Source organism: Tauraco erythrolophus, chromosome 18, assembly GCF_009769465.1.
Source record: "Tauraco erythrolophus isolate bTauEry1 chromosome 18, bTauEry1.pri, whole genome shotgun sequence".
In the NCBI taxonomy this organism is placed as follows: Eukaryota; Metazoa; Chordata; class Aves; order Musophagiformes; family Musophagidae; genus Tauraco; species Tauraco erythrolophus.
Genome location: NC_141482.1, coordinates 9,492,951 through 9,507,118, shown reverse-complemented (window position 1 = coordinate 9,507,118; position 14,168 = coordinate 9,492,951). Strand labels below are relative to the sequence as shown.

At 41.7% G+C, this 14,168-nt stretch overlaps 1 protein-coding gene across 1 annotated transcript in view; it reads left to right on the top strand.

Moving 5' to 3' along the window:
- NFATC2 (nuclear factor of activated T cells 2) overlaps positions 1-14,168 on the top strand; it is an 80,339-nt gene that overhangs the window by 47,283 nt on the left and 18,888 nt on the right. Inside the window, exons 7-9 of the mRNA XM_086623158.1 lie at positions 7,274-7,329; positions 8,254-8,380; positions 9,971-10,666. Of these exons, the coding sequence (XP_086479284.1) occupies positions 7,274-7,329; positions 8,254-8,380; positions 9,971-10,666 (879 nt within the window). The remainder of the gene's footprint in view (positions 1-7,273; positions 7,330-8,253; positions 8,381-9,970; positions 10,667-14,168) is intronic.

The window sequence follows — 14,168 nt, the reverse complement described above, 5'->3', positions numbered from 1 at the left end:
ACATGCGTTACAATGTAAGTTTTTAAGGTCTCTTAACCTGAGACAAAAGCCCCACCCAAACTATTGTTTGGGTTTTTAATGGAAAAGGCTGAGGAAAAAAGCACAAATATCTGGGAATAGTTATAGAATTAGCAAAACTAAGAGTGGTATCGTAATCTTAAATGATTCAATGTTTGCAGCATGTGAGGTTCTACAGAGAGTATATGAAATAAATTTGCTATCTTGCTATTTTCTTGACAGTTTAGCAAAAGCGCAGAAGCACTAGCACTTTCCCTGCTCCCCGCAGGCTGTGGCTGGAGTCCAGCTTTTAAAGCTGGATGCACATCTTCTCCACTCTAAACCTGCAGAGCAATGGGATGAACCAGGGGAATAAATTGCAGATGTCTCTGTTGGGAGGCCCGCCTGATTTTCGCGTTAGCTCAAGATGGTCACCTTCCAGGTTCATCTCCCTTCCTCGTGCCTCGCAGTGCACCCAAGTAAAGCGGCTGCGAAGCGGAGCGCAGGGCCTCCTTGGTAGTTCTCTCTGCGAAAAGATGTCAGAACTGGGGAGGATCAGGGAGGTTTCCTTCTCTTTGGGTTTCTGTTTTGTTTGTTCTTTCTAAGCAACAGAGGAAGGTGTCTCAGCAAATCTCACCCTTTGTGAACATCTAAGAGTAACAAGCATTAATCAGGAGGATGAGAGTTTGTCCTTTTTTTGCTGTGCAGATTAGAAAGTTTCAGGATAAATGGCACACCTTCTGCCTTTCCTTGCGGTTATAGCTGATGAAATCCCAGCAAAACTTTCTGCCCACAGGTTTACCCCCTGTGTGAAATGTGTTGTCTGCCACAGGTGTTCTTGTAATCCCACAGGGGTGATTGTCAGACATTAAACTGGGGATCCCAGGAAAACACTGCAAAACAGGAAAAAATCTAAGGATCACACACACAAAAATGCAAAGGAGTGTGGCTGCAGAAACGGAGTTGCCATAGCTGTTGGAGACTCAGCGAGACAGGGTGGAATCCAGTGTTTTGGAAGGTTTCCCCGTATGACACAAGATTTTGGAATTTTACAGCTGGTAAATCCTTATTAACACAGGCAGCCACTACTGGCCTGGATTCCCTGGCTCACTGTTTACTATGGGGGCGCCTAGTGGAAGTATGCCTGGTCCTGATTATTCAGCTTTGAATCTTAATTGTTTAAAGAGAATATTAAAAAATAATAACAATTTTTGGAATAAACAAAAGGCAGAGAGACAAGCTCCCATCACCTGTTGACAGAAAATTGATCATGTAAAAAATTGGCATGGGGAGTGGAATTCCCTATTCTCCCACTTAGTCATCGCATCCTGGTGTGACTCATTTTATTACATGGAGGTTCCCAGTGGTTTTATTTTGAGAGGAGCTTTTGTTTAATAATTTATACACACACACACACACACACGTATAATCTTAAAAAAAACCCAACAAATCTATTTTGATGAATTGACATAAGGAATCATTTGGAAGCACTCTGGAATGCCAGACTGCCCCTGCTGCTTCACTACTCAACTACTGTATTTATGTTTTATTTTAGCATGAATTGAATTCCTCAACAATAGATGGGGAGAAATCTCCTCTAGACTTGTTCTCACTGTGCAAAATGTCAGATTTGGGGCTGGGCTGGATGGCAGATGACTAATCCATTGGCCTTTTACCTCCCAGACCTTGATTTGTATCTTTGGCCTTGGTGACTCAAACTTATGTCCTCAGTGAAATGAAGGCACTGGCCTCAGCTCATCATAAACAGAGCTTCATTAACTGCAGTGGCAGTCTTCCTTCAGAAAGAAAAAGAATCCATGGAAACCCAGCTATGTGAAAAATTCAATAGTTCTACTTTTGTGAGTTTTAAATGTATTCATGCTGTATTTGCTCCAAAGTTTGAAAACTATTCTGAAGTAAAAGCTTAGAAGGAGACAACTGCTTAGGACTGGATGCTGAGCAACCTTGCGCTAACATGAAGCAGAGTAACTTCCCGGCTGAAATCAGAATTTGTCCCTGAAAATAGCAGCAGAGACTACCCTGCCCATAAGGTTTCCTCATCTCAGAAGTGGTCTCTGTTCTGCTGGAAAGCATTCATTGTTGTTTATTTTGTTCTTGGAGTGGCTCTGAAAAACTTTTGACGGTTTTCCAGAGATGCCTGTCATCTGCTGATAAAAGCTGACAGAGATAATTGTCGTGCTTTTTTGGAAGACCTTCCAAGAAACACAGGGAATAGGGACAATTCATTGCAAGCCCAAAGAGAACTCTGCAGAACTGTGTAGTCAGGGCAGCTGCCCCATTTACCAGGCTCTTTGGGGAACTAGTGTGGTTTGCTACCTGGGAAAAAGGTAACAGGTTGCTCATTAAGTAATTTGTGTAATGCTTGACTGAAAAGCAATGTACATTTTCAAGCATGAAATCACATGCAGGCACAGAATCACATACTGAATTGGCACAATAGTATACTTAGTCTTCAACTGGAGAGAACTGCAAAGAAAACTTCCTGAACCTCTCAGTCCATCAGTCATGCTTGTTCAAATAAAGCAGTAAGTTTGTTTCTCTGCTAGTTACTGACCCCAAAGTCGTGAGTAAGATATCGTGAATAATACGTAAAGGCTGTAACTGGTTCAGAAAACCTTTAATTGGCTAATTAAAAAAAGCCCTATAAGGGGCTGCAGAGAATCACCCAAAATGTTCCTAATGCAGACTGACGTTTTGATTTTCCCCAAAGTTTGAAGCAAGACTTTTGGTATGATCACAGTTTGAGTTAGAGAGGGTAGAATTACTTTCTTCCAACAACTCATTCATTCCTCCAAAGAGTGCTGACACAATCAGATCTCTCATCAGGGTTTAATGCTAAGTCTCATAGCCCTGAAGCAGCACAAAAATCTCTATTTCCTGAACATTTCACTGACCTGTGGTGTTAAAGAGTTGCCAACTAAGACAAACCATTAAATGAGCAGGGAACCACAACAGTAAAAATACTGCATGAGACAGCCATGGCTGGTAAGACCTCAGGGTCTAAATCCAAAATTATTTTATCATCTTTTGTGGAACTGCTGCTCTTTTCAGAGGTGCAGATTGAATTCCTCATTGTGGAGGGAGAATTTGAGACACAGCACACATGTGGACCTGGCACCAAGCTCCTGTGTGATCCACGCACGTACTGGGACATCCTTGCAGTGCTCTGGCTGGTGTGTATCGCTGCCAGGACAGCGCAGCATGGTCTGCAACTTGTAGAGCACACGCTCGCTGCATCCATGTGCTCATGTTCTTCCAATACTTCAGCAAAAATGGTGCTGTTGCTCTTTTGCAGTTTTCTTACTCTCCACTGTCAAAGCAGGTTTAATTATATGCAATAAACAGCTATCAGTACTTACTTGGAGACTTTAGATTAAGTTATCAATCAAGCTGAGGTTTAATCTTCTTGGTTTGCAAGCAAGAAGGGGGCCAGTCATTTGTCCCGTTTGTGGCATGGTAGAATTACAGAGTAATTAAGGCCAGAAGGGACCTCAGGAGGTTTTTGAGCTCAACCTTCTGCTCAAAGCAAAATGCATCCACAGTGTTCAGGCACCACCTGGGTTGCAACACTGGCGCTGGAGAAAAGGGCTTGCTTCTGAGTACGCAGGTTGAGACGCGTGTTTTGTACTGGGGGCTGTGCTCTACCTTCATATCAGCGTTATGATGTTTAGCACATCCTTACAATAAAAATCCCGTTTTTGCTGATGGCTTTCTTCAAACATCCACTTTAATTTCCTCCACAAAAAAATCCTTATTTATGCACAATCTAAAGATGGTTAGTGTGTTGACAGTTTGGTGCGAGTTTTCTCTGTTCAAAATTTGCTGGAATTGCCTTACGGATGGGCCTTAGACTTCTCAGATTATTCCTCCTGCTCTTCATTAACTCTCTGAGTGTACATAATCAAAAGATTTCTTTTCATTACCAGCAAAAAGGATAGGTTAAAGCAGACAGATTTTTGAATGTGGTTTTATTTTTCATTTTATTCATGGCCTCCCTCATCCTTCTGCCAAAAGCTCACTGTAGTGTGCGTATCCAGAGAAGTTAAAGGAAAAGCAAATATTGATTATCTCGAACGAAAGCTTGTACATTTGCAACTATAAAAGTGTAGCAGTGAGACAGATGGAGCCACATCATGATATTTAAGCATAAAGGTCAGGGAGTGAGCTGCAGAGTGGTTATATTCAACAGGGCTTTGGTGCTTAAAGAACAGGGATTGCTGCTGCTGACAGATTTGTTAGAAACCTGTTTAACTGCCACGAGCATGAATATATCCAAACAGAAGCATCTATCATCTTTAGAATGATAACCCCAAATACATTTATTTCTTGTTTGGTTGAGTTTATTCTTGTTTCTGCGCTTAATCCCCGCAGACTTTGGACTCGGCCTAAACACCGTTTGATTTTTATGGTTGGCTTCATTTGCTTTTAGTGCAATTTCAGTGGCTTGGTTACTAAATCAAATCCACTGTGACTGTGGTTGCATGTGCTTTACAGGCCTCCTGAATGTTGCAGATGACTTGGAGGCCCGTTTCTCCTTTATTTTATGCGTTTTGGACCAACAAATCCTTTTGATTTCTACCTTCTTTGTGAAGTTAGTGCTGTTGTATCTGCACAGACTGTTTGAATTTAGCAGTACAGAAACAAAGATGAAAACATTCTGCCTGGAGGGAAACCAGTGTCAAATATTCCCGCTTGGCTGTCCTTGTTGTCAGGACATCTTCATATTGCATTGCTTAGACAGTTCCTGATGTGTGTCTCTATCAGAGCTCTTAGTTTATAACAAATTTTGTTGTTTCCTTTTCCCTCCTCTTCTCCTCAGAGAACTGAAAAAATTTCTCTTTTCTTTTTTTTTTTTGGGGGGGGCGAGTATGGGGAGGTTCCTTAACACATACTATGATAGTTTCTTTTCACTAAGATCACCTAGAAGAGGAATTAAGTATTTACTGCCTTGTCATCAGACAATGCATTTAATATTTGCTGGATTAAACTCCTGGTATTTGCTGTCTCCCCCCTTCCCTGAGATATTTACCATTTCAGCCACAGTTAAGTGTCAGCTGCATTAATAGGGTTATAGATTTAAGCTGCAACAGTTCAGAGCAGTGGCTGAAGTGAATGCTTATTGTTAAATAATGAAGTATTTTCCATTCCTTTGCACGGCGGTCCTTTGGGATGTGAGGGCTAACCAGTACATCAGGCGAGAGCCTTGTTGCACCGCTCGCTTAGGCTCAGCTCCGGCAGTCCGTCACTAATCCACGTGTTAGCATGGAAAAGACAACTGACTCACTGTGGAGGAACTTGAAACACTTAAAAAAAAAAAAAAAAAAACCTCAGAATTCTTTATCGTTTTATCGTTTTCTCCTCGCACCAGAAGAAAACATAGCAGAAGTATCTCAGGTGCAGGGTGGTGGGGAGGCGAGGTCCTGCCCGGTGCGGTGGGCACGCTGGAGGGACCCTGGGCAGAGGGATGCGGAGCGGGGCAGGCAGAGGGATGAAGAGTGGGGTGGGGGACTGTGGGGCAGCCGCCGAGTCCCGCTTGGGAAGAGGCTCCCGGAGAGCCGAGCACATCTGTCAGCGCATTGTCTGTGCGGAGCGGAGAACAAAGAGGAAAACAACAGAAAAAATGCAAAATGCATTTAAAAATACTCTTTCATTTCCCTTTTCGCCAGAAGCAGAAGTACTTAAATAACAGAGGACAAAAGCAGCTCTTGCAGAATTTCCAAGAATTGAGGAAAATAAAAAAGTCCTGTGAGAAGGACTGTTTTTAGGAGACTTCCAGCCCTGTCCTGCCAGACCTGGGCATTCAGGCTGGGGAACCCCTGCAGAAATGTGCCAAGGAGCTGCCTCCCCCTATCCAAAGCAAACACCAGCCTTGTGGCTGCAGTATTTCAAGTCACGTTTGTTCCTTTGGATATGTGTCCCCTATTCATTTTCAAGTCAAGCTTTCAGAAAGGTATGAGGCAATTTTTTTCCCATCAGTATTTTTCTTTTGCAAATTGCTTGGCTAAAAGGCTCAGCAGAATATAAAAATCAAAGAGGTAGCAATTAAAATCTAAAAAAAAAAAAAAAAAGTAGGGAAGTCATTGCTAAATGATGTTTCTGGGAAGTGTGGGTGACAGTAGATTTAAGAAATATTTGTAGCCAGATGAAGCACCCAGTCTGTGTACTAATGTCCTGTCACTACTGATGTACTCTTATAGCACGGGGGCTACTTTGATGGTATTCCATACAAGAGGATCAAATTTTATTTTCTTCTATAAATACAGTTTTGTGTAACAGAACAGAGACGAGCTGTGTGGATATAATTAAGAGCAGAAGGACTTCCAGTTGTTCAGAGGTAGAGGCTGTCACATGTGCAATGAAGTGCTTTTACACTTAGTATGGTGAATATTTGGTGCTTTATAGTGACTTTAGGACTGCCTGTGGCACTCGTCACAGTCTGCAGTAGTGGCAGTGCTGAGGCACGGATCCACTGTCAGAGATGTTGGGTCCGTTCCTCAATCAGAGGAGATATATTGCTAGATATCATGTGCTGAGGTTTCATATTGCACATATAAGAACGAGTATAAATAGTAAGAAGGCATGCATAATACAAATCAAGCACCCTGTATAGCTGGTTTCCCAATTACAGTAAGAATCCGTCCCTGTTGAACTACTTCTAGAAAAACCTCTCCCAAGAGAATTCAGAGCAATTGCCAGTTTCACTGTGCAGCACCTCTGAAAATCAGCCCTGAAGTGGCTCAGTTTGCTTGCTTCTGTCCCCATGCACCCCATACAAGATCTGGATTTTTAGCTAGTCCGTCCTCCACCTCCTGGCCCATTCCACCACTTATCACACTGGTGGGCAGCCATGTGGTCTTAGCTTAAAATAGAAAGTTTGCTGAGCTGCTGACCGGATGTGACCATTAACATGTTATCTGACCTTCTGGTGCCCTCCATCAGTCAAGCTGGTTGAAACCAAGTCTGGTAAAAAGCAGATGTTGCACCTGTGCTTAGTATTTCATTCCTCAGTTTGGCTAATTTCTACATAAACATTTAATTTTAATATGTATGTAAGCTTTTTCCTGGCAAGAGAAATGTTCAATGATGTGTTTAAATTAAATCCTCTTGCATTTGGTTAGGACTGGGAAGATGCTTGAAATTAAGTCTATTTTGAGAGCTTTGCCAACTTGATGCCCTTAATTTGTCTCCTTTCTTTAAGTCAAGCTTTATGATTAAAAAAAAATACAGAGAGGTTAATGTTGTGATATTCTTCTAGATGGGCAGCAGATCTGGGAAATGGAGGCAACAGTGGACAAAGATAAGAGCCAGCCTGTAAGTATGCAAAACATTGGATGTCCTCTCCTTGAGCTTCTCAGACAGCAAGTTGTATTCAAGGGGTAGTATTCAAAGAGCGTCTCAAAAGCAGAAAGAGCAGCTATCTTACTGCTGTGATGAACAAATGTCAAATGCTTCAGCAGTAAATGTGCTGCAAAAAGAAACTATTCATTTAGCAGTAAGTCACAGCAAATTGAATAACTGCTAGATTTTGTGTTCTTGCAGAAGACGCTATTGTATCAGCCCAGTACTCTGCAGGATGCTGGCTGTCCTGACTTCCTTGCCCCTGTATGGAAGTCTTGGGTGCTCTGTACTTTGCAGGACAGGATTTGCACTATAGTATTTAAAATGAACATTGATCTTTCAAGGGAATGAGGCTCTTTGTTCACTTTGCTTAATGGGACCTTACTATAGTCGTTCAGTGCATTTAGGAGCTAGCACTTACATTGCCATGGGCCATGCCTGCCCTTGCGGAAGAGAACAGGACGATTGCTGTTAATTTCCATGGAAGCAGGATCTGGCTGTGTATAAGTAAAAAGCCTATAGAATAATCAAGCTGTTTCTAACAAAAAGAGGGAATTCTGCAATACATACTGTTTATTAAGCACAATGTGATTAAGTGCTGTCGCATTTATCATCATTCTGTGTTTTATTTGTAACTGAGACTTCTCTCTCCAAGCTCAGGACAACATCAAGTAGAGAGAGGATACAGTACATAGAAATCAGCTTCCTAGTGCCAGAAATCTTCTAGTCTTTCACCATCTGCCCTTTTTTTCCTTTCTTCTTCTCATACACTTCTTTATAGGGATGAATAGGAAGATTCCTCTTCCTTTATGCCTGGACATGTAACAGGAGATCCATGCGTGAATCTGCGGTCAGCCTCAGTTACTAATTCTTTGTTGTCACCTTCCATTGTTTCAGAGCATGCTTTTTGTAGAAATACCAGAGTACCGTAACAAGCACATCCGCACAGCTGTGAAGGTGAATTTCTATGTCATCAATGGGAAAAGAAAAAGAAGCCAACCCCAGCATTTTACTTATCACCCAGGTAATTCTCAAGGACAGAGCAAGTTGTTGCCTGGTTCTCATGAGCAAGATTTTATTTTCTGCTGTGTTGTTTTCTTGCTATTATTTGAGGATCTAAATTTTACTAATTTAATTCAGCTGAGTGCAGCTAAGCACTCAACAACTGTTTGGTTTAAAGGATGCATGTGATTTACAATCAGGAATTTCCCATAAATTTAAGGGGACAGTTATCTTGGCAATGGGCTGATGCTACCCCATTCACTTGATGGAAGTTTGCCAACAGACTCAGTGGGAGCAGACTCAGTCTGTGACATGATGCGACCCTGTGAAAACCATGAGCACTGCCTTCCCCAGCTGGCGTGTATGACAATAAGATAACATCAGATCTGGGAAAGTAACAAGGGGTTGGTATGGAGGAAGACGAGCAATATATATTCTTCAGAATGAGCTGGTTGAGAAAAATATGAATGCTTTTCTGATGTTCTTCCTCTTGGGAATTGGTGAGCCATGTCACAATAAATGCAACAGGATTACTAATGAGATTCCCAGAATTTCTCAGCTTTGGCTGGGAGAAAAATATTGTGAGAAAATCAGAGTATTGTATTTGTGGAGACCAGAAAGCATAAAATAACTACCAGATTTTATGCAAGCTTCAAAATGATGTCTTAATTTGACTGGTTTCTAAGGACAGGCAAGTATTCATTTCGATTCTTATTTTAGTCTTCTTCAGCCTGAAAATCTCTGGTCCTCTCCCTGATTTTATGAACTGTATAGGGTATCACCATTGTGAAGGTTTTGTATAGTTGCTAAATTGTTCTGCTATGGAATAGTATTGAGAAATACAATACTATCTTAATACAATCCCTAAAATAGATCACTTTGGAGAAAAAATTCTTACATTTCTAAAAAATAACCCTGTTGCATGACCGTTATGTGGTTTCCATTGTATGATATTTCTGTACTGAGAGTTTGGGGGAAGATTTGACAAAAAGAAACACATTAGAAATGTGAGAAATTGTAGAGGACCATCATTTACCCACACCAAGATTCACACAACTCTTACTAAATCATGGTCTTTTAAATGATGCTGTCAGATACTGTCAGAAAGATCTTCAGCTCTTAGTATTTAGGAAGTTACATACAGCAAAGGAACTAAAAAGAAAATAGTTCGACTCTGCCTTTGGTCACTAGTTAAATGTTTGACAGAAAAATGAAGAGTTGTGCATGTCATAGGACTTTTATTTAATTCAGCCTTCTTTCGAGATGGAAGTACTACATGAAACACCTATCTATGGCTTCTGGTTTTGCTTATATTCCAGAATGGCTCTTAAATGTATCACTATACGAGCTAAAGTATTGAATTTTTCAATTTTTAGAAATTTATTATTAAATAGATCATTAAAGATTTTTAAGAACATCTTAGTACAGAGTGCTTTCCAGAGAGACTCTGCCATGCTTGCATATACATGCTTTATTAAACTCAATGCCTACGAGATACGGGCTTGCACATGCAAATCTTGTAAACGGCTTAAATATCTTATTACTTCAAGGAAAATCTCTCTGTTTCTCATCAGCTCATTACGAATAATGTCCTTTGCATGCTTTATTCTAGTACCATCAATCAAAACAGAGCCCATTGATGACTATGATCCAGCCTTAATCTGCAATACAGTACACAGTGGTCTGGGAACAGTAACACAGCCTTACTATTCACAGCATGCAATGGTCTCCGAATCCCCTTCCTGTCTTGTGGCCACTATGGCTCCTTGCCAGCAGTTGCGCTCAGGCCTTTCTTCTCCTGATTCTCGATACCATCAGCAGAATCCGGCCGCTGTAATATACCAAAGAAGCAAGAGCCTTAGCCCAAGCCAACTGGGCTACCAGCAATCCAATTTGATGGCTACACCAGTTGCTATTTCAGATGCCCATAGATCAGTGCTGGTGCATGCTGGTTCTCCAGGCCAAACTTCAGCAGTGCTCCACCACTCTCCAGGCAACCAGCAGTCTTCTCCAGTGATTCACTATTCTCCAACCAACCAGCAGCTGAGGTGTGGAAGTCACCAAGAATTTCAGCATATCATGTGCTGTGAAAATTTTACATCCAATGTTGCAAGGTCCAGCCAGCCCCAGGTCAGTCAAGCACAAAGGTTAAGTCCGAGTTCATATCCTACCGTGATTCAGCAGCAGACAGCCTCAGGCCAGCGAGCAGTGAAAAATGGACCACCGGTTAGTGACCAGAAAGAAGTGTTACCTGCTGGAGTCACTATTAAACAGGAACAGAATCTGGACCAAGCATATCTGGATGACGGTAAGCACCGCTCTTCTCTTGTATGAGTTGGTTTGTTGGAGGGAGGGAGAAAGTTTAGGACTTATAAATCCCACCTGTTCTTCTGCACAAAACCAATGTGGCCTCCTTTTGATAAGTGTGGGTATTTGCTGTTCGCTCATGCTGCATTTTGATCTTTCATCAACTGCATTTTTGGTAGATGGCAATGCACTTTGGCAACCGAGCAAAAACTGCCTTGCTTCGTGCCATGGAGTGAGCTGTCAGGTTTCAAGCTGTTGCCATTTTGTTTCCGTTTGACAAAGGTTAGTTTGGAAAATGGAGAATCTGAAACAAAATGCACTTTTAAATTATTTTTTTATTATTCATATCAGGGCAAAGTCCACTTTGTAAAATGCTTTTGTACATTTTGTACCAAAAAAAAAAAGCCCATTGAACAGTCTATCAAGGCCTGTAATGAATGGGGTAGTGCTGCAGGCAAAACTATTGCAGATGTTCTAGATGAACAGTAGGACATTGATAAGTAAAACAATGCTGTTTCTTTGTTGTGAGCCCAGCAGATTTAGCCTTTAGGAATGAATATAAGTTAGAGTAAAGCTTTCTTTGAACATATCCTTAGGTAGGCAGCTATTGGCAAGCTGGTTGATTGGTTCTTTTATTAAAGTATGTTCCTTGCAAGAGGAAATCAACACAAAGTTAATAGTGCAGCTGGACGCTGCAATCATAAAGGCCAGCAACAAACCTGACATGGATTTTAGGGAGAGCAGAGTGAGGTTGCTGGGTATATTGCTGCGAATATGAGTGTTCTTATGCACGAAGTATGGACCTGATTTTCACCTATATTCCCTGCTGCAGTCCTCTCAGTCTAGGCGATTGCACGTGCGGTTTGATCTCGTGAATGTGCACTGTTATGTGCTTTGTAAGCACCCACCAGTTTGGGATTTTTCCTGCAGTTATTCACCTAGAGTTGTGAAATTGTGCCCGTGAAAGTTTTACTTTCTTCGACTTAGGTACTGAGTGCTCTGTGACCGTATCATGTACAGTCTTCATTGCTGCTTTTGTGGGCAGAGTAGAGTTTGGAAAGATTTCTCTGTTGGTCTGTGTTTGAAATGTGATTAAAATTTGTTTGAAATGTGGTGCCATCATAGTAAAATCTGGAGAGGTTTTTTTTTTTTTTTCTGGCCTCCTTGTCTGAAGAGGAATGTTGAATTGAGTTTTAACAGTGAATTTGATTTAGGAGATTTGCTGGATCTGCAAGAAAGTAGCTAAATAAAATCCACCTCCCATTCAGGGAATGGAGCATGATAACAAAGCAAGATAATACTTCTAATAGTAAAATTGAACACTGTGTTTTAAGGTACTTTTAATATGAGAAGCTGAGAGATTCTTCCGTGTTTCTAAATATACTTGGTATAAACTTTGTAAAAGAAATAAAAGAATCTTGAAGTTAAAGCCAGCAAACTTCAGAGTTGAGCCAAAGTCCACTTAAATGAAGTCCCCAAATGGACTGCAAAATTAATTTCACAGGGTTTTGAATCAGGAGAGTAACATCAAACTATGGCATAGCTCACATGGGATGTGCTCAACCTCTGTGCTAAGAGAAGCCATTCAGCAGAATAGCAGCAAGTTAATAACGAAATTCCAGGCTTCTACTTGGCTGACTGGATCACCCTGAATTGATTTCAACTAGAGATTAATTTATCCGTTTATGCCACCCAAAGTCAGGCCAGGCATGATCGGTCACATGCAGTCTCTTTACTGACCTCAGTGAGTTTACATTAGCTAGAAGTGTGACTTGGAGAATTGTGATTTACTTTAGGACTTTGCAAAACATTTCATTCTGAAATGTTCAGGACTTGAATTGAAAAGCCACTTTGTTTGCTGCTGGGGAAAAGTGACTCAGAACATAACAAGAGCCATATTTTTCCTAACTAGAAAGTTTATTTTTGTGCTTTATAGTATTAAAAGAAAGCAAACCCAAAGGATTGTGGAAGCTTTACCCTTAAATCCCTTATATCCAGAAAGCTCTTCGGAGATAAAGTGAGCTGTTAGGTTTTGCTATGATTTTTCACGGACAGATTCTGAGATGATGGTTCCCCAGCCAGGCTTGGCATGAGTGTGCTGCACTGCTGCTGATGCACAGACTCTTGGGCAACGACTGTTTCAGTGTCTCTCGCTTCCCTTCTGTCTTCTTTCCTTCCCCCGTCTTCCTCCTCCCTCTTCTTTGTTCTTCTTTCTCTGTGTTTCTGCTGACAGTCCAGCTTTCGTCCTTTCTATGGTTGTGACCTCTCTCCTCAACTCTTGTCCTCTGCCTCAGTGATTAACACACAGCCTTGGTGTTCTGGACTTTGCTTCTATTCTGAGCTTTGCCACGAACTTCTTGAGTGACCTGGGACAAGCCCTGCTCTGTCGGTTCCTCATTCCTGAAGCTGTTGCCTCTCAGAGTGGGTATGCTGTGCCAGTCTTTGAGCTCTCCTGGAAGTGACTAGAGAAGAACATCTCACAGATAACACAATCGTTATTTCTCTTTCCCTCTTGCAGCTTCCTGCTGCCATTGCTGGCAGGACACTTCGTTATTTTCTGATCTTCTCTGCTGTGAAAAAAAAAAAGTATTTGTCCTCTTCCTGAGGCCATGGTTTGTTCTTTGCTCAGAGTCTTCACTGCTCCACAGGGCACATAGTACTGAGGACTTAGCTCACTTAACCTGTCTTTACCTCCTGTCTTGTAAAGATAAGAGCTGGATACACCTCCACAGGAGGATTACAGTCAAATACGTGACCATAGCTCACAAAGCTGTAAGCTCTTGAGGTTAAATAGCACCAGCAGTATAGCCAAAACAGCATGGACCTTAAGGCAGGTGATGGCAAGTATTTACCTGTCTTCTCAGGTAGGTTTTACCATGTGCGCGGACCTCTTTGTACAGTAGCTGCACAACTGGTACCATCCATACTGGCTAATATTCATGAAAAATTGGTAGAGAAACCTGCCACACCTCTGCCTCAGAGATTCTTTACTGTTGGAAATACTTTGGGAGTGAAGATAAGCCATTTTTAGAAGATCCTTCAGGATGCATCAGGTGTCCAGGCTAATGCTGGCAAGCAGTGATTAGCTTCAAATGCAAGTGAAAGCTATAGGATGAGAGAGTGCTCAGTATGTTTCAGCTGAGGCCTCATCTTAGTATTATTCATAACCAAAACCACCCACAATGGTAAAAGTTACACAAACAACCACAGAAGTATGTTGACAAATAGAACTTAGATCTCCCAGGGTCTTCAGAGTAATCAGATTAGCTCTTTAAAGAACAAACCCAGTTAAAAATTTAGTTACTTGCAGCACTGTCCAAAATCCCTTGGTGAGGGAGGATTGAGGAGGAGGATGACCCAGGGCTGGGGGCACTGGTTGTGCCCTGGACTACCCATCCTCATGCTGCAGAGCCAGAGGTTTTCTGCATAGCCCTGGGGAAGCAGCTCAGCTGCTGCGTGCCAGAGTTCCCCATCTGTGACACAGAGATACGAGGATTGTGTGA